General features: G+C 42.9%; 1 protein-coding gene and 1 pseudogene across 2 annotated transcripts in view; one reads left to right on the forward strand and one right to left on the reverse strand.

The window, feature by feature from the left end:
• Nucleotides 1–3,207: 3,207 nt before the first annotated feature.
• Nucleotides 3,208–21,388, reverse strand: part of CCDC3 (coiled-coil domain containing 3) — a 109,938-nt gene continuing 91,757 nt past the window's right edge. Inside the window, exon 3 of the mRNA XM_079769952.1 lies at nt 3,208–7,852. Within this exon, the coding sequence (XP_079626078.1) occupies nt 7,577–7,852 (276 nt within the window). The 3' untranslated portion in view covers nt 3,208–7,576. The remainder of the gene's footprint in view (nt 7,853–21,388) is intronic.
• Nucleotides 8,968–21,388, forward strand: part of LOC307097531 (ankyrin repeat family A protein 2-like) — a 70,977-nt pseudogene continuing 58,556 nt past the window's right edge. The window contains exon 1 of the transcript in view: nt 8,968–9,144. The product of the transcript in view is annotated as an ankyrin repeat family A protein 2-like (transcript). The remainder of the gene's footprint in view (nt 9,145–21,388) is intronic.

A 21,388-nucleotide genomic window follows, 5' to 3' on the forward strand; every position in this document is an offset into this window, starting at 1 on the left:
CAGCTGCAGTTTGTTATATTAGGCTACAAAAGGCCAGGCCATTCATATGCAAAAGCCGCTGCACACAGCTTGGGTAGGGTTGTAAATTGGGTGGGGTGGGGACTCAGGGAATCACCAGGGCAGAGCAAACAGCAATGGCTGCAAGTCAGCCTTCTCCGCATCTCCACATCCTGAGCCCCCATGCAGGAACAATGATCACTACAAGCACCTCTGAGAGAAAGCCGCCCTCATGTTTCAGCCCAATGCCAGACAGTCCAGTTTCTCCGTATGAGTCTGGGTCCCCAGAGTCTCACCCAGAACTTAAGTTCAGAGCAATTAGGAGCTTGTATCTCCTTCCTGATTGAAAAAAAAACAACAGCACACCCAGTTGCCAGCCCGTTTTGCACACGCCTCAGTACCTCCACACTTCCTCCCAGTCTCAATGTGCTTTTTTCTTTCCTCCTAGTTGTAGAACTTCCACTCAGCCAGTTTTCCTGTGGTTCTGGATGATAGCTGTTTTGTTTTTTAGTTGTAGTTTTGATGTGGTTGTGAGAGGCAGAAAGTATAGGTGTTTACCTATGCCACCATCTTGGTTCTCCCAAGTTTTCAGTTTTACTGATCTTTTCTATTGTATTCTTAGTCTCTGTCTCATTTGTTTCTGGTTTTATATTTATTATATTTATGCTAACTTTAGACTTTTTTTTTTCTAGTTCCCTAAAATGTAAAGTTAGGTTGTTTGAGATCTTTCTTGTTTCTAATGCTTATCACTATGAATGAACTTCCCTCTTAGAACTACTTATGCTGTATCCCCTTAATTTTGGTATGTTACATTTCTATTTTCATTTGTCTCAAGATATTTTTTTTCATTTGTCTTCATCTTGTTTGAGACATTGATTGTTCAGTAACATGTTTAATTTCTACATGGTTGTGAATTTTCCAATTTTCTTCTTGTAAAATTGATTTCTAGTTTCATAATATTGTGGTCAGAAAAATGCTTGAAATAATTTCAGCCTTCTTAAATTTATTAAGACTTGTTTTATGGCTTAACATATGATGTGTCCTGGAGAATATTCCATTTGCATTTGAGAAGAGTGCATATTCTGCTGCTGTTGATGGAATGTTTGGTAAATGTGTGCTAAGTCCATCTGGTCTAATGTATTATTTAAGTTCAATGTTTCCTTATTGATTTTCTCTCTAAGGATGTATTTATTGATGCAAGTAGACTATTAAATCCCCCTATTATTATTATTATTATTGTATTGCTATTTCTACCTTTGTTTTTTATAATTAGGTCCTCCTAAGTAGGGTACATAAATATTAACAAATGCTATATTCTCTTGCTGGATTGACCCCTTTAACATTATATAATGACATTCTTTGGCTGTTATTACAGTCTTTGTCTTAAAATCTATTTTGTCTAATATAAATATTGCTACCTTGTTCTCTTTTGGTTTCCAATTAATGGAACATCTTTTTCCATCCCTTCACTGTCAGTCTGTGTGTGTCCTTAAAGCTGAAGTGAGTTTCTTATACATAGTGCATAAATTAATCCTATTTTAAAAAAAAATATTGTTTCATTGATTTCAGAGATTGGAAGGGAGAGGGAAAGAGAGAAATATCAATGATGAGAGAAAATCATTGATAGGCTCCATTCTCTATGCCCCCCAGTGGGGATTGAGCCCAAAATCCAGGCATGTGCCCTGACCAGTAATCAACCCCTGACCTCCTGGTTCATAGGTTGATGCTCAACTGATCCAGCCAGGCTGAATCCTGTTTTTTTTAATTCACTCAGTCACTCTGTCTTTTGATTGGAGAATTTAGTCCATTTATAATTAAAGTAAATTCACAGGTATCTTATTAACATATTGCTCATTGTTTTCTGGCTGTTTCGTAGTTCTTCTGTTCTTTTTTCCTTATCTTGCTCTACTTTTTTAGTTACTTTTTTTAAAATAAAATTTATTGGCATAACGTTGGTTAGTTAAAAATTTGGGGGTGGAAGAACCAAAATTGTGGTGTAGGTAAACACCTGTACTCACTGCCTCCCACAACCACATAAAAATTACAATTAAAATACAGAACAGCCATCATTCAGAAGCACCTAAAAACTGGCTGAATGGAAGTCCTACAACTAGGGAAGTAAAGAAAAAAAGCACACAGAGACTGGTTGGGGGTGGGGATTGGAGGCACAGAATGGGCTGGTCCAACACGCACTTGTGGCATTTATTTAATCAAGAGGGAGATCGTCTCTGTGGAGGCTGCCTGTGAGGAGCAAAAGGTCCCAGCCCCACACCAGACCCCCAGCCCAGGCTCCCAGACCTGGCAAAAGAAGTCCCCATAATTATGGGCTGTAAAAACCAGCAGGGGTTCAGTGATATGGAGGCTGCTGGAGACCCAGCTGTTCCACTTAAAGGGCCGCACATAAACTAAACTTACAAGGTCCCACTTCCTCTGAGCACCAGTGCCAGGAGACACAGACGCATACAAGGAGGAACTGGACTGTCTGACATCAGGGCAGGAACTCAGAGGCAACTCTCTCTCTGACAGATGTGCTGGCAAGGGTCATTATTCCTGTGCTGGGACCTCCCCTGTTGCAGGGCTGACTGGCACCCATATCTGAGTCTCAATCAGTCTGAAGCACATTGTTTGCTCCACCCTGTGGACTCCCTGAGACTCTGACCCATCCAATTTTCAGCCCTACCCAAGCTGTTTGCAGCAATTTTTCCATTTGAATGGCCTGCCCTGGTTCAGGCTTCAGACTTGGCTAAAGTCTCTCAAACAACCTGCAGCTGGTGACAGCATGCCCAAAACCTATCAATAAAAGGCACAAGACCTGGCACTAGCACCAGCCTGCCTTGCTTAACAGCTGGGCTTCACCCCCTGCACAGCAGCTCTCTCACTGTAGTCACAGCTGGTCCTCATAGCCAGTTGGTCTGGAGGTCATCTCCTCCCAGAGACACCAACAGCAGTCAAGGATCAACTACAAGACTGTGCACACAGCCCACACAGGGGCACACTTAGAGTGCTCAGCTCAGGTGACTGGGGAGGCTGAGCCACTGGGCCCTACAGGACACCTATTATACAAGGCCACTCTACCAATCCCAGGATTACAAAAATGTAATTTTGCCACTGTTATGAATCGTAATGTAAATATCTGTGTTTTCTGATGGTCTTAGGCTCTACAGCAGCGGTTCTCAACCTGTGAGTCGCGACCCACAGGTTGAGAACTGCTAGCAGGGTCGCCTAAGACCATCGGAAACACAGATATTTACATTACAATTCATAACAGTAGCAAAATTACAGTTATGAAGTAGCAACAAAAATAATTTTATGGTTGGGGGTCACCACAACATGAGGAACTGTATTAAAGGGTTGTGGCATTAGAAAGGTTGAGAACCAAATGGAAGAAGTTATTTGCTCTCTTCTTTTTTGATTTGATAATTTTCTGTAGTGGTATGCTTGGATTCTTTTCTCTATTTTTTTAAAAATCCTACTAATACTGAAAGAAATAGACTTACAAGTCTGGGATGCACAGAGAGTTCCAAACAAGAGGAACCCAAAGAGTCCCACCAAGACACATCATAATTAAAATGCCAAAGGTTAAAGATGAAGAGAGAATCTTAAAAGCAGCAAGAGAAAAGCAGTTAGTTACCTACAAGGGAGTGCTCATAAGACTGTCAGCTGATTTCTCAACAGAAACTTTGCAGGCCAGAGGGGAGTGGCAAGAAATATTCAAAGTAATGAATATAAGGACATACAACCCAGATTACTCTACCCAGCAAAGCTCTCATTTAGAATTGAGGGCCAGATAAAGAGCTTCACAAACAAGAAAAAGTTAAAGGAGTTCATCACCACCAAACCAGTATTATCTGAATGTTGAAGGGTATTATTTAAGAACGTCAAGAAGAGATTTAAAAAATATGAACAATAAAATGGCAACAAATACATATCTTTCAATTGAATTTAAAAATCAAAATGAACAAGAAATCTAATGAACAAAATAAACTGGTGAATACAACAGAATCAGAGGCATGGAAGCATGGAACAGACTGAGGAATCTCAGAGGGAAGGGGGCAAGGAAGTGGGAAGAGATTAACCAAAGATATTACCTATGGACACAGACAGTAGGGTGGTGAAGGCCTGGGGTGGGGCAGGAACCAGGTGGAGGGGTGAAATGGGTGGGGGGAAGGAGGACAGCTGTAATACTCTCAACAATATTTTTAAAAATGTTCATGTGTACAAGATTATAATTCAACATCTGTGTATTCTACTAGTATTATGTGCCCCCACTCAAAGTCTAGTTTTCTCCTATTACCATATATTTTATTCCCTTCACCTACTTTGCTCCTCTCCCTTTCCCTTCTGGTAACCTCCCTCCTCTTGTTTATAGTTAAGAGTTTGCTTTTGTTTATTTTATTATTTGGTACTTTTTGTTTATATTTTACATAATCTATCAACATATCGATCAATCGAATCTAAAAATCAAAATGAACAAGAAATCTAATGAACAAAATAAACTGATGAATAAAACAGAATCAGAGGCATGGAAGCATGAAACAGATTTCAGGAATCTTATACACCTGAAATTATGAGTGAAATATGATTTTTGTCTGACATTTTCCATCTGACATTTCATTTAGCATAATACTCTTAAAATCCATCCATATTTCATCTTTTTTATGGCTGAGTAGTATTGCATTACACACACACACACACACACACACTGTAGTATTGTGTATACTCATGTATATATCACATTTTCTTTATCCAGTCATCCACAATGGACACACAGATAGTTTCATGTGTTGGCTATTGTAAATAATATTGAATTGAATATAGGGACACATATATATTTACAAATAAGTTTTTTTCATATTTGGGCAGTAAATATCCAAGATATTGATTGCTGGATAATATGTTAGATCTATTCTTAATTTTTGAGAAACCTTCATACTGTTTTCCATGGTGGCTGCACTAATTTACATTCCCACCAAGGTGTAAGTTCCCTTTTCTCCAACACTTCTTATTTCTTGTCTTTTTGGTAATAGCCATTCTAATGAGTGTGAAATCGTATCTCATAGTGGTTTTGATTTTCATTTCCCTAATAACTGGTGATGTTGAACACCTTTTTATAGGTCTGTTGGCCATCTCTTTATGTCTTCCTTGGAAAAGTGTCTATTCAAGTTCTCTGCCCATTTTTTAATCAGATTGTTTTATTTTGTTGTTGTTGTTGAGTAGTGTGAGTACTCAAAATGGATTAAAGACTTGAACATAAGACCTGAAGCAATAAACTACTCAGAAGAAAACATAGTCATTAAACTTATGGGCTTTGGTCCTAGAGGAACTTTTGTGAACTTGACCCCAAAGGCAAGGGGAGCAAAAGCAAAAATAAATGAATGGGATTACATCAAACTAAAAAGCTTCTGCACAGCAACAGAAACTGTCAACAAAAAGACAACAAAACAAATGGAAGAAGTTATTTGCTCTCTTCTTTTTTGATTTGATAATTTTCTGTAGTGGTATGCTTGGATTCCTTTCTCTTTTTAAAAAAAAATCCTATTAATACAATAAGCAGGTGGCAAGGACTATGGTTAAGATAACACAGCAGATAACAGGGACCCGGGGAGTCCCCTTTGGCAACTGATCTGGGTATGCTTTTGATGACTTTGATTAATGAAGCTGCCATCCCTTCAGAGGAGCAGGCTAGCATAGCTCTGCTTTTCTGCAGGTGTGTTGAGAGATGGAAACCCCGAGAGAGACAGGGTTAGGCCACATCTCAACAGGCAAAGCAAAGGAGGCTTGAGCTTGGTGTCCTAAATGCCCCAGGTGTTACTCACACATGCCCTCTCCTTCCCCCCCCCCCCACCACGAGTATCTAAATTGCCTTTCCAGGCAAATCTTGACATCTCCCTGACCCAAAAGGAACACATTGCTTTACTTTTATGACTGAAATATTGCTCATATTTATTGAAAAAGAACATATTGCAGCTGTAGAGACCCAGCTTCCACAGTTCTGCAAACACTGACTGTAAATCACCCTTAGGCTTGTCATTCCCTTCTGTGAAAGCAAAACCGCCCTAAGGAAATGTCCCCAGGAAGACTAATCTAGAAGATGCACCTTCTCTTGTACCCCACTAGGAAATATACAGCTAATAAAGTGCTGGCAGAAGCTTGGAAATGAAGTGCTCTTGATCAAAAAGTTCCAATGCCATTCAGTCCAGGGCATATGTCCCTGAGGCAGGAGCCTGCCACCGAGACCCAAGTGGCACAAAGTCCACCCCCCCGAGACTGGTTGCCAGTAGGACTGAAATCTTACAGCAACTGCCATTGCCAATGTCGCAGACAGTAATCAGGCCCTGTACTGTCATGGGTGGTTTATGGGCAGCTGATCCCCCAGTGAAAGGCCAGAAGCTTCTCTCTGGAAAAGCGGGGGAGAGAAACGTGGTTTGGAGGTCCAGCAATAGAGGATAACCAGGAGAGGACCCTCAACTGACCTCTCACTAACACAACTGGGACTTGATTGACTGTGCCTAAGTCAAGAGCTCAAATGGCAGGTATAGTGAACGCCCTACTTTTTACTTGTAGGACTGTCTTTAAAGGTTTCTATCCCAAGAGGATGAGTGTTTTGGTTGTATAACAGGTGCAGTTACTATAGGTGCACAAATGTACAAACATTGCTCCAGGGCAAGGTCAGTCCTGGTGGGTGGAAAGTGTTTGCATAAAGAAGCAAGAGATTGGAGCACCTGGAACAAGCCCTTTGAGAACCTGGAAGGGAATAAGGTAAGGTCATCTGACCCCAATACATAGGAGGTGTCTTGACAGAAGACAGCTCACCTTGAATTTGGAAAAGTTGAAAGAAATTACTGAGCAAACAGAAGTTAAAATTTAGGAGGGGCTAAGATATAACTTCGGGTTTTCCAACTTCAGAACGTGGTGTGATGAAACGTGACAGGCCCCTAAAGGCCACGTCTCTCTTGATTAAAGCTGGTATTGGAAATTGGGTATAATTTCTCTTTTTAATGACCTACTGCCCAACTCGGTTCCCCTACCTGTGCTGAGCTCATTATGTCTAATGTGCCTCAGCTGTGAGAAGATGCTGGCCGGAGGAGGGACACCCTGCACAGGTTGCTTACAGGCATCCTTAGGTGCTGAGCAAGGCCAGCCTCCTCTTCCAAAGATCAGAAAATGAGACACCAGATGGTTCCATGACGTGATTCAGATCACTCCTCAGAACTAGTAGTTGTGCTGTAGCTCGGAGCTACAGCCATACTACCTTCTCTTTTGAAATAAGCCCAAGCTCCCTGATGTCTCATACATTTAGAGTCTAAAATGTTCTCCCAGAAGCTGAGGACAGGCCCTAGGCAAGCACCCAGCCTCCAGGATGCTGCCGCCTATGAACTTCAAAGCACTGTGTCTGGGACCAGGCCAGGTAGGGGCAACAAGACTCCCCCTTTAAACCAGCTAGACACTACCAAGTGCGTAGTAAAAGTATCTTCTACAGGATCTGAAATATGTGCATGTCCAACACCAGCATCACCCTCCATTCCCTGGGGAGAGGCAATGCACCCAGCAGTGTGGCTGAGGTACCGTGGGGTCCCCGCTATCCCCGCAGGTAGGTGCTGCCTGCAGGCTCCCGCCTGAAGGCATTGATGTGCGGGAGGGCTCCCGCTGTGGCCGCCAGCTTCTCACTGAGCTTCTGGTTCACCAGTTCCAGGTGGCGGCCGTTCTTCCGCGCCTGCCTCAGAGACCGCTTGACCTTCTTCACCCGGTCCCGGAGCTGCCGGTTCCGCTTCTCCAGTGTGGCCACCTTCTGCTGCAGTTTCTTGACGTGGTCCTCCTCCTCGAACAGGGCCTTCTGCACCGAGGAGCACATGAGCTGGGGAGACAGACACCACGGAGGGAGAGGCAGGTGAGCTCCAGGAAACCGGCCCAGGTCAGCCCCAGTGCCCAGCCACCCAGACCCTAACGTCACCCACAGCACTGACTCCAGCACATGGACACCCCTCAGGACTCCCCAAAGAAAGCCAGTGGGGCTTGTGTCCACCAGGCTACAGTGAGCTGAGAAACAGTTCTTACAGGGCTCCCACATGGACCGCCCACCCCAGGGCCCAGCACAGAGGCAGCAGACTGAAAAGCACCCAGTCTTTCTGTGAAAGGCCTACTTGCTTATCTTAAAGTTGCAGCCCGAGAGGCTTCTAATTAAGTTCACATCTAGAGGCCTACTGCAAACTCCTCCAAACACTGTGGGCTCGGCCTCTGCCTTGCTCCAGGTGATTGGTACCACCCAGAGAGGAGCTTGGGCACACATTTGGTGCCCCAGTGGTTGTGGCTGTACGCAGGGGACACTCTTTGATCACTTGGTTCTGGTAGCCAGTGGGGCTCGTGCTTGCAGATCCCATAGGACTATAGAAAGTAGAGAAACAGTTTTTAACCGGTTACCCCTCTCGGCGCAGTGGGGCTCGTGCTTGCAGATCCCATAGGACTATAGAAAGTAGAGAAACAGTTTTTAACCGGTTACCCCTCTCGGCGCAGTGGGGCAATGTTGTAGGCCACAGATTGAAACCCTCTGTGGTCTGGCACAGTGAGAACCCCAGGGCCTTCGAGCATATCAATAAACACGCACACTAAGAAGTCATGGATGACCCAGCTTCTCTTCCAAGATGCCCTCCTGAGTTGTTATTCCAGCAAAATGGAGTACTATGGGGGGAATAACATACCTTTCAACATTTTGTTTATTGTGGATACTGCCCCCAGGCACCCACCTTTTACTGATCTTCATCCCAACATCAAACTGGTGTTTCTTCCTTCAAACACAGCACCTCTTTGATCCAACAATGGATCAGCTTTAAAGCCTACTACACCTGAGGAGGACCTTTACCCAGGCCATTGCTGCAACTGAGGAAGACACTGATGCAATTCTGGAAGGACTGTAACATCTATGACTGAAACAGCACCCTTGCTTGGGCTTGGAATGATGTGACTAAAGAGTGTATGAATGGCATCTGGAAGAAGATACTCAAGGGGTTCATCCAGGACTTCAAAGGATTTGCCAAGGATGAGGTGCCTGCAAAAATCAAAGCTGTGGGTGAGGATGACATTGAGGAGCTCCTAGAGCTGGTTCCTGAGGAACTGACTCATGGGGAACAGGAAAGCATTGCTGAAGAAGAGGCAAGAGAAAAGGAAACTGAAAGAAAAGGAAGAACCCTCAAGAGAACTCACAGTGGAGGGCTTAGCAGAAGCTTTTGCAGTTCTCAGGAAGCTCCTTAAAAAGTTTGAAAACATGGACCCCCAACACCAAAAGGTTTTCATTGATAAAGAGGAATGTTCATGTTGCATCATCTATGACGAAAAAAAGAAACCAGCAAACCATCATGGATCTGTTTCCGAAAAGAGTGACACCTCCTTCCCGAGGTGTTCCAGAAGAAGGCAGTGTTATCACCAGAGGTGGCAGCTCCATGTGTGTTACTGCCCCCGAAGACCTTCCAGTGGGACATGATGTGGAGCTGGGAGCCAGTGATATTGATGATCCTGACTCTGTGGGTCTAGGCTAATGTGTGTATGATTTGTGTCTTAGTTTTTAACAAATAAAGAAAATATATTTTGTTAGTTCATGCATGGAATAAATAATAGAAGAAATTGGTAAAAAATAAAGGTATTTTTGTACAGCTATACAATGTCTTTGTGTTTTATGCTAAGTATTATTACAAAAGAGAAAAGTAAAAAAGTTAAAATAAGCTAAGGTTTATTTGTTATTCATTTAGTGTAGCCTGTGTGCACAATGATGTCCTAGGCCTTCAGATTCACTCACCACTAACCCAGAGCAAGTTCCAGTCATGGAAAATGCCCTATTCAGGTGTACCATTTCTTATCTTTTATACTGTGCTTGTACTGTATCTTTTCTATGTTTAGATATGTATAGATACACAAATATTTACTATTGTGTTACAATTGTCTACAGTATTCAAACAATAACATGCTGTACAGGTAGAAGTAATGGACATATAGTCTGGGTGTATAGTAGGCTATACCATCTAGGTTTGTGTAAGTGCACTCCATGATGTTTGCACAATGATAAAATCACTAATGACATATTTCTCAGAATGTATCCTGTCCTTAAGTGATGCCTGACTGTAGTAAGGTGACAGCTTGATCACATATAAAGCCATTATGAAGGTTAAAAGATAAAAGTAGTAAAAATAACTATAGCTACAATAATTTGTTAATGAATACACAAGATACAAAGATGTAAATTGTGATTTCAAATACAAAGTAAAATGTGTGTCAGGAGGGATAAAAAGAGCATTAGAATGTGTTTGAAAATAAGTTGGTATAAACTTAAAATAGACATAAATATAAGTTGTTTTATGTACGCCTCATGGTAACTACAAAGCAAAAGCCTATAGTAGATACACAAAAGACAAATAAATCTTAATCATACACTTCAGAATATCATCAAATCAGAAAGGAAGAGAGCAAGAGAAGAAGGACAGAGGAGGTACAAAACAGCCAGAAAACAATTAACAAAATGGCAATAAGTACACACCGACCAGTAATTACTTTGAATGGAAATGGATTAGATTCTCCCATCAAAAGACACTGAGTGGCTAAGATGATTTTAAAAAAGAGAGAGAATCCTAGCTGGTTTGGCTCAGTGGATAGAGCATCGGCCTGCGGACTGAAGGGTCTGGGGTTTGATTCCAGTCAAGGGCACATGCTTGGGCTGCAGGCTCGATCCTCACTAGGGGGCATGCAGGAGGTAGCCTACCAATGATTCTCTCTCATCATTAATGTTTCTCTCTTTCCCTCTTTTTTTCCTCTCTGAAATCAATTTTAAAAACATATATAATAAAATAAAATAAAAAGAGACATCCAACTATATGCTGGTTATAAAAAACTCACTTCAGCTTTAAGGACATAAACAGACTAAAAGTAAAGGGATGGAAAAGATATTCCATGCAAATGGAAATCAAAATAAATCTGATTGAGCTACATTTATATCAGACAAATAGACTTTACAACAAAAACAAAGAAGGGCATTAAATAATGATAAAGGGATCAATCCAACAAGAGGATATAACATCCGTAAATATTTATTCACCCAATAGAGCAGTACCTAAAGATACAGGCATTGGCAAAAGTAGGTTTACAGTTGTAATACAAATAAATAATAAGAATAAACTGTTTCACATACTCATAACTGTAAACCTACTTTTGCCTTCCCCTGTATAAAACAAATATTAACACCTAAAAGGACAGATAGAAATACAATAATAGGGTAAATTAACACCCTACATTGATCAATATATAGATCATTCAGACAAAAGATCAATAAGTAAACATTGGTCTGAAGCAACACATTAGACTAGATGGACTTAACAGACATATCATGAATATTCCATCAAAAGCTACAGCGTTTTTCTTAAGTGCACATGGAACATTCTCCAGGATAGATCATATGTTAGGCCACTAAACAAGTCTTAATAAATTTAAGAAGATTGGAATCATATTAAGCATCTTTTCTACCCACAATAGTATGAAACTAGAAATCAAGTAGGAGAAGAACATTCCAAAATGGCAGCAGAGTAAGTGGTGGCTACACTGGCATGCTCCTAGGACCAAACTGGAACTACAACTAAAATATAGAAAGACCATCCTGAATAATCAACTGAAGACTAGCTGGAGCAAGGATGGAAAGTGGAGACCGCATAGAGACTAGTAGGAAGTGCAGAGGCACAAAAGGGCTGGCTGAGCTCCCACAGACAGCAGCTGAAGTTCCAGAGAGATATCTCAGCTCTGTGGGGGTGGGGGGGCGGGGTTCTACTGAGAACTCTGGGACTTAAATCCCAAGCTGGGCTCCCCAGTCCAGAAAAGCAGCAGGGGTGCTATCTGCCAGGGAGAGATGTCTGGAAATGCAGGCACACTCTTAAGGGCCAATACACAAAATTTCATGTGCAGCCACTCTCCTTGGGCTCTGGCAGAGGGAGAGCAGAATGGACTGGAGCTTTGTGAGCAGAAGCCAGGGTTGAGGGCTCTAGGGTTAGAGCTCAGAAGGCAGACACCCCATTTCCTGTGCTGAGTCATTCTCTCATACTGCAGAGCAGTGGTCACCAACCAGTGGTCCGCAGACCACTGGTGGTCCGTGAGGTCCCAATAGTTGGCAACCACTTCTGCAAAGGACATCTTTCTCCAGCAGACCTCTACCATCCAGGTAGCTTTTGCTGTGGGGGGTGGGGTGTAGGGAAGGGAGGGATTGGCCCACCCTATTGAAAACCCCTTGCCCCACCCTATGGAGTTTCTAAGGCCCATTAAGTGACTGAGAATAACAGTCGGCCTGTAGGCAGAAGCAGTTGCCCACCCTGTTGGAAAAACTCTCACCTGACCCTATGGTTGATATCCTGAGGCTAATTAAGACTGAATAACAATCAGACTGCAGGCAGAGGCAGATCTTTGGAGGCTTTGAGTCTTTGCCTGGTCTAATTCGGGGCCCGGGGCTAGGAAAAGCAGACCTTGGTACAAATCTTGGTCCTTTCTAAAGACATCCATCCCAGCAGGGGGAGCCACAAGCTGTGGATTGCTGATAGCTCCAAACAGGGTACTCAGGGCCAGTCATAAACAGCATCTGGCATTGTCCAGCATTAGAAATTGGGAGTGACAGCAGATCTACCTAATACACAGACATAAATCCAAATAGGCAGCAAAATGGGGAAACAAAAAAACAAGCCTGAAATGAAAGAACAAGAGAATTCTCCAGAAGATGAGCTAAATGAAATGAAAATATGAAATTTATCAGATACAGAGTTCAGAATAATGATGGGAAAAATGCTAACAGCATGAGAAAAGATATAGTAACTATGAAAAAAAGACAAGTCAGAAATTGACAGCACTAAAAAAGAACATATTGGGCCCAGCCGGTATGGCTCAGTGGTTGAGCATTGACCTATGAACTAAGGAGGTCATGGTTCAATTCCTGGTCAGGGCACATGCCCAAGTTGCGGGCTTGATCCCCAGTGTGGGGTGTGCAGAAGGCAGCCAATAAATGATTCTCTCTCATCATTGATGTTTCTATCTCTCTCTCCCTTTCCCTTCCACTCTGAAATCAATAAAAAAAAATTTTTTAAAGAACACATTGGAAGGAATACACAGCAGATTAGGGGAAGCCAAAGATTGGATCAGTGAATTAGAAGACAGGCTAGAAAAAAATCACTCAGAGAACAAAAAAAATTAAAAAATAGGAGAACAGTTTAAGTGAACTGTGGGATACTGTGAAATGTAACAATAGTCACATAATAGGAGTACCAGGAGGGGAAGAAAGTCACCCTCAGAAGGCACCAAGAAAATAAACTGTGGTCTTTTGAAATGTCGTGAAAGTGAAAATTAGCCTAATAGCTTATCTCTGGAAAACAAAGACCCAGATAGCCACTGGGAGCAAGATCAGAATGGACTGTTGCTTTGTGAGCAGAAGCCAGGGTTGGGGACTATGCTCTGTGGGGAAGGTCTTAGTACAGTCCTGAGCTCTGAGAACGAAAGTGGTAACAAGTCCAACTTAAACAGTACTGGGATGGCTTCATGTGACAATGGAAGGGGGCACCCAGAGCCAAGGGGCCACTGACCCAGCCATATCCATGGCTCCGGGACCCAGAATGGAGCTGGCACCCAGCATCTCTGGCCCTCGTGATCTGCCAATTTCATCAGCACTTGTTCTGCTTTTCTAAAGAGGCCCACAAAGAAACAAATAACAGAACAAGAATCAGACCCATTAGACTGGCTACACTCCTGAATGATCTGGGAATATGATCCCTGCCTTTGAAAAAAACAGTATCTTCTGCAATTTCACATGAGGGTAAGAAAATGCATCATTATTGTAGAGGATTTAGAAAATCATTTGCGAAGGGGTTCTAGGAACTTCGAAGTGAAGAAGGATGACTGGGGTTTCGTTGGGCAGTTTCTGTGAAGAACCTGAGCCTTCTCCAAGGAGATTCCACAAGAGGGGAAACAATGGCGGCTGTGTGACCTCAGACAGGAGAGCCTCTCCGCCATGGTATCCACCCCGTTTTAGGGCCCTACAGCCACTCGGCCTCACTTTGGAGTTGTATCTGCCTTCCAATGCTTTGTTTATTAGTCTGCTAATAAACCTGATGATAATCAAGTGGCTGTTTCATGTAGAAAGTGCCATAAAGTAATTATTTTGAGTAATTTTCAGAATAGAATCCTTAACTGATACTTTCATGTCCTGACTTGGATCCAGTTTGGACTTTGACCCATGAAATCTGCCATCCTTTGCCATCTTATTGCCACACTTTTCTAATGAATGGCCCACACTCAGTGCTCTAAGCCTGTATCTAACTCATAGTCCCTGGCCCTCTAATAAAGTTGCCTCGTGGGAGCAGGGATGGTTAACAGAAGAGATGGGTCAACTCATTTTTTCAGTTCAGGAAAGCCACTGATTTTGGGCAGAGTGGTTCCAGATATAAAGAGTCCCAACAGAATTCATTCTTCAGGCAAGAGGAAGCCATCCTCCTTGTTTGGATTCCAAAGAAGGGGCTTGCGAGTGAGTCCTGGCCATCAGTGTGAGTTAGAGCCTTGCTACATGTGGTTCCTGGACCAGCTACATCAGCATCACCTAGACTTCGTGAGAACTGTGGAATCTCCAGACCTCCCAGACCTACTGAGTCAGAATCTGCATGGTAACAAGATCCCCAGGTGATTGGTGGGCACAATAGCTGTTGGTCCACGGCGGGGACAGGTCAGGAAGGCCAGAGATGCTGGGTGCCAGCCTCATTCCACCAGTTCCTTCTAGATTTCTCTCTCTGACACAGAGCTGAATATGTGTCTCTATATCATTTAGTTCTAGGTTATCTTATTTTCTGTGAAAATCACTTCTAACATACAAAGTGTTTTCCTCTTAAATGAAAATCCTGGTAACCACTGTCAACCTAACCTTCATTCCTTATCATGGTGAGCTGTAAGGGCCTGCAAAAGCACCTATAGGTCTGGGCTCACCACTGGCCCCAAACCATTAAGCTAGTGGATCCCCACCTCCCACCTCCCACCCTCCACCCCAGGGTGCTCATTAGAATCACCTAGGAAATGTATATGAAATACTTGTGCCTGCACCCCACCCCAGACCAGTGAGACAGGAATCTCTGAGATGGAGGCTTGGACATCACTTTTTTTTTAAAGGGGCTTCTCAGTAATTTAATAAGCAGCTGGGCTTGAGAACCATTTCTCTAAGATTTGAATCACTGTTTTTGAGGTGGAAACAAGATTTATACAAGTAAATAACTGTGAAAGTGTTGCAGCTATTCTTCCTACCGTCAATTCTCATTGTAAACCTCACTCTGAGCCTGCACTTCACTTCATTCCCTGTGCTCTAATTTTAATTTGCTGCTTCCAGTCTTTTGCGTGCAGAAAACCATAACACCACGGTTATTAGGACTGTAATAGTCTGAGATCTCACCAATGGGTAAAACATAGAAACTGATATGTAGATGTTAAGGCATCCATGCTAGTCGCCTAGAGTGGTTTTTTAATTATTCCTAGGTCTGGGACATAGGCGAAATGATTAAGTGAGCTCAGGGTAAAAGGGATGTTATAGCCTTTCTCCAAAGGGATGAAAGTTTCTCTCGATTAAAAGAGAATCTGAGACACAGATATTCTCACAAAACTCAGGGTCTGATCCTGGCTTTACCCACTGCATGGCTACTATCTCTCTCTTTAAACTTGACAAAGTTTCTGTGTTTACGTTCTAGGTCAGAACCTAGTTGTATCTTAATTTTTCCAAATATTTTAGCCAATTTCCCAAACACTACTGCGTAAATTATCTTTCCACACAAGATTTCTGACACCACCACTATTGAATGCCAAGTTCCCATGTAGAAATGAATCTGTTTCTGGGCTATATTCTGACCCATTTGTTTGCCATTATGCTAAAACCACACTTTAAAAAAACTATGAGTTTGAACTTGAAATACTTGGTGGGTTAGGTCCTCTCTTTTTGTTCCTTTTCAAAATTATACTCTTTTGCATCTCTGTATTTTTTTCTTAATACTTTTAGGATTTTTGGTATTTCATTGAATTTGTATAGTTTAGGAAAACCTTTTATATTCTTTAATAAAATTTTCTATCTTTTCCCATAAAAAAAAGAATAAGGTTTCTAAAGTAAGGCTTGAGCTGCAAGTTACCTCTGCTTAGAAATATCCATCGATCCCCAACATATGCCCTGCAATACAGTAAAATGGAGAAGAGTCACCTGCCTTGGTTTGAGTCCTGCCTCTTCCACTGAGGAGCAGTGTCACCTTGGCTAGCTTCTCACGCTTATGATAGTGGGAGCTCTGCTGCACCTGCCAGACCCCCTGAGGGAGGAAAGGCTTGTTTCCCCAGCTTCCTGGCATGCTGACAGCCCTCAGCTGAGTCTCTCTCCAGAAACTGCCCCTAACTTAAGAGAGCTGCCTCACTCCCATATACCTCCTTCCCAGGGTGCCCACATCCAATGACTGCTTAACCAAGGATATGAAAGCCAGGGCCCTCCTCCCAGCCTGGATCATTTCTGAAGGGCCCTCCCAGCCTCAGGGCACACGTGAGGTAGGCTATGGCCTTTGGTGAGACTGCATCGCAGTCTAGCTTCTCCCGCTGCTCACTCCTGCTCTTCTCTCTCCTTCCCTTCCCTCCCTCAGGTGTTGAACCCAGGGGCACTCAATAGAAGACAAAAACCTCCTGCACACTAGTCAGCTCAGTCTGCTTCCCAGAGGACCCAGCCTGCAGCACTCACTGCCCTCCTGTGTGCAATGGGAGAATCATGGTCCCATCTTACGGGGTGTTTCAAAGATTTAATGCGCTTTGCTTGTAAAGTACTCAGAACCATACTCTGTGCTGAGAACCATACCCTGTGCTGGTGTCTGAATGTCTCTCACCAAAATTCATATGTTGAAATCCTAATGTCTGATGTGATGGTATTTGGAGGCGGGGCCTTTGAGAGGCGATTAGGTCTTCAGGGCACAACCCTTATGAGTGAGATTAATGTCATAAAAGAGACCCCACAGAGCTCCCTCACCCCTTCTGCCACATAAAGATAAGAAGTCTGAGACTGCCCTAACTGGTTTGGCTCAGTGGATAGAGCGTCGGCCTGCGGACTGAAAGGTCCCAGGTTCGATTCCAGTCAAGGGCATGCACCTTAGTTGCGGGTACATCCCCAGTAGGGGGTGTGCAGGAGGCAGCTGTTCGATGTTTCTCTCTCATGGATGTTTCTAACTCTCTATCCTTCTCCCTTCCTTTCTGTAAAAAAATCAATAAAATATATTTTAAAAAAAGAAGAAGAAGTCTGAGACCTACCAGCCAGTGTGACTCAGTGATTGAACTAGGAGGTCACAGTTGGATTTCTGGTCAGAGCACATGCCCGAGTTTTGGGCTCAATCCCCAGTAGGGGGCATGCAGGAGGCAACTGGTCAACAATTCTCTCTCGTTGATGTCTGTCTCTCTCTCTCTCTCTCTCTCTCTCTCTCTCTCTCTCTCTCTCTCTCCCCCATCCTCTCTGAAATCAGTAAAAATATATTTTAAAAAAGAAGTCTGAGACCTGGAAGGAAGCCCTTACCTGACCATGCTGGCACCTGGATCTTGGGGCCTCTAGCACCGTGAAAAAATAAATCCCGTTTATAAGCCATCTAATCTGTGGAATTTTGTTATGGCAGCCCTGTGCTGATGTCTGAATGGACTACAATACAGTAAGTGTTCACTAAATGTTAGTCATTACTATGGCATCTTTTAAAACCCTTAGCCTTTGTGATTAGACTTGGCCTAGATCTCCAGTCTCATTTTTTCATCCCTCTGTTCATCCACTTTATGCCCAAAGCAACCTGTCTCCTGGCTGTCGTCAGTAATCCTGTTCTTTTCCATCTCTGGGCCCCGCCTCACTCTTCCTTCCTCCTGGAGGCCTGTCTCCCTCGCCTCTGTCTGGCAATGCTGTAGCCATCTGTGGGCCCTTCCGTGACACTTTCCACGGGGTCTCCAGGTGTGCATCACCTTTCCTGCTCCCGTGTCCACAGTGCCCCTGTACCTGCCCATACAGTACATACCAAGCACCACAGCATGGGGTGTACACTCACTGAAGGCCAACTCCACCTTGCTCTTGGTAGCCTTGTCGCCTGGCCATTTTAGGGATACAATACAAAATCTGAATCAAGTTAAATGTTCCAAAAATACCTGTCATTTAATAAGGAGCTTTGGCCTCTTGGGGTTGCCACTGTTCTGGGGGAGACCACAAGTGCAACACTGTCCTCTTCTGGCCAAAATGAGCCCCATCAGAAAGAAAGGGAACAGGAGACACCCTTGAACAATGTAAGGGTTAAGGGTACCAACCCCTGTGCAGTTAAAAATCTGAATATAACTTTTGATTCCCCCAAAACTTAGTTGTCTCTTGGTATCCATGCGTGATTGGTTCAAGGACCCCTCTCAGATACCAAAATCTAGGGATGCCAAGTTCCCTGTATAAAATGGTGTCGAACAATACACACCGTGGGCCCTTCACATCCACAGTTTCCAAGACACAGGTTGAAAATAGTACAGGTAGTTCTTTTAATCTGCATATAATATCAGTGGGCCTGTGTAGTTCAAACCCATGTTATTCAAGGGTCAACTTGGAAGTGTGTATGTGTGAGGGATGAGGGTTGGGGGAGTGAGGATAGTGTAGTTATTAACTTGAGTTGGCTTAGAAAACTAAAGGTCTGAGTGCAATTTGTCATTCTCAATCCCCACAGCCTCTCTTTGATAGGGGGAAAGTTTGAATAGCAGCAGAAAGACACAGAAGGACTCTAACTTGTCCAGTGACCAAGGACACTTAAGCGAGCCCAAGGTCTTCATCTCCACAGAAAAGTGGGCTGTCACAAGTAGGGAGACCCTAGGCCTTAGGAATAGAGGGTAACCCCATAATAGGATGAAGCCACTGCCAACAGTATCTCAAGGAGGGCCCCCTGAATCCTGGCCATTGCCTCAAAAGAAAATTCTTTTTCATCAAGAAAGCAGGAATTTCCACATAAGAGCTGTACTTTCAAATAGGTGTGTTTCTTTAAGAAACTGTGCTTTCTCTGGAATACTTTCCAAATGGCATCAATCTCTTTAGAAAACATCTTTTATATATATATGGTCAAGACATTATTTGCTTATTTAGCTTTGTTGTACCTTTTAATAAGCTGAGAAGAGGAGGGGAAAGGCCAGGCCAAGCTGAAACAGGTACTGCCACATTTTCTTTGAACAGGAACCCAAGAGAAACAAATGATCCCATCAGGGGCCCGAAGCAAGATTCCTAATGTACAGCCTTCCTCAGGCCCCAGTCACACCAGTGCCGATTGACTAAGGAGAAGCACGTGCCTGTCAGATGTCTGAGCACCCCCAGCATTCGCCTGTGACAAGTCTGTTTTTCCCTGGAAAGCTCCATGCCCGCGCCTGACAGAGTGTTTGCTGCAGGGGGGTGAGAAGGTTGTCATAGGGGAGCCTGTTCTTTTATTCTCAGTAAGAAGAAAGGTAGACTGGGATACCCATTCCTTATCTTTTTTAAATAACACCTTTTGAAACTATATAAGCAACACATATTCATTGTACAAAGTAGGTGGGATCTCAATACCAGATATCAAGCTGTATTACAAAGCCACTGTTCTCAAAACAGCCTGGTACTGGCACAAGAACAGACAAATAGATCAATGGAATAGAATAGAGAACCCAGAAATTGACCCAAGCCACTATGCTCAATTAATATTTGACAAAGGAGGCATGAACATACAATGGAGTCAAGACAGTCTCTTCAATAAATGGTCTTGGGAAAATTGGACAGATACATGCAAAAAAATGAAACTAGACCACCAATTTACACCATACACAAAAATAAACTCAAAATGGATAAAGGGCTTAAACATAAGACGGAAAACCATAAAAATACTACAGGAATCCATAGGCAGCAAAATCTCAAGACATATGCCGAAGCAATTTCTTCACTGATACTGCTCCTAGGGCAATGGAAGCTAAAGAGAAAATAAACAAATGGGACTACATCAAAATAAAAAGGTTTTCACAGCAAAAGAAACCATCAACAAAACAACAAGAAAACCCACTACATGGGAGAACATATTTGCCAATGTTATCACCAATAAGGGCTTAATCTCCAACATTTACAGGGAACTCATACAATTGAACAAAAGGAAGAAAAACAACCCAATCAAAAAATGGGCAACGGACCTAAATAGATACTTTTCGAAAGAAGACAGAAGGAAGGCCAAGAGACACATGAAAACATGCTCAAAGTCACTAATTATCCGAGAGATGCAAATCAAAACGACAATGAGGTACCATCTCACACCTATCAGAAGGGCTATCATCACCAAATCAACAAACAACAAGTGCTGGTGAGGATGCAGAGAAAAAGGAACCCTCGTGCACTGCTGGTGGGAATGCAGACTGGTGCAGCCACTGTGGAAAGACAGTATGGAGTTTCCTCAAAAAACTAAAAATGGAACTCCCATTTGACCCAGTGATCCCACTTGTAGGAATATATCCCAAGAAACTAGAAACACCAATTAGAAAGGACATATGCACCCCTATGTTCATAGCAGCACAATTTACAATAGCTAAGATTTGGAAACAGCCTAAGTGCTCAACAGCAGATGAGTGGATTAGAAAACTATGGTACATCTACACAATGGAATACTATGCTGCGGTAAAAAGGAAAGAGTTCTTACCATTTGCAATAGCATGGATGGAACTGGAGAGCATTATGCTAAGTGAAATAAGCCAGGCAGAGAAAGATAAATATCACATGATCTCACTCACTTATGGAATATAATGAACAACATAAACTGATTAACAAAAATAGATCCAGAGACAGAGAAGCATCGATCAGACCATTAAACCTCAGAGGGAAGGTAGGGGAGGGTGCAGGCAAGGGGGAGAGATCAACCAAAGGACTTGTATGCATGCATATAAGCCTAACCAATGGACACAGACAACAGGGGGGTGAGGGCATGAGGGGGGGTAGGGGGGGTAATGGGGGAATAAGGACACATATGTAACACCGTAATCAATAAAGAAATTTTAAAAAAAGAAAACACATATTCATTGTAAAAAATTGTTTTAATTAAGGGACAAAAAAAAAAAGGACAATTAAAGTCACCTAATTTTATCACATAGAGGTACTGTTGACATTTTAATATATTCTTCCTGGGATTGTTTTTTAGGAGTGGAGATAATATTTTAAGCAAAATTAGAATAGTGCCATCATTGGATTTTCTGTTCTACCGTGTTCCCTTTGGCACTTCACGTGACTGTTTCCCAGACTTCCGTTTGTACACTTCCCTTGAGCACTGCCTTGGAAGCTGGGTAGGCTGAGTCAGGTGGCTGGGCCTCGCCACCATGAACTGCGAGACTCGATCCC

Source organism: Cnephaeus nilssonii (assembly GCF_951640355.1).
Source record: "Cnephaeus nilssonii genome assembly, chromosome: 4".
NCBI lineage: Eukaryota > Metazoa > Chordata > Mammalia > Chiroptera > Vespertilionidae > Cnephaeus > Cnephaeus nilssonii.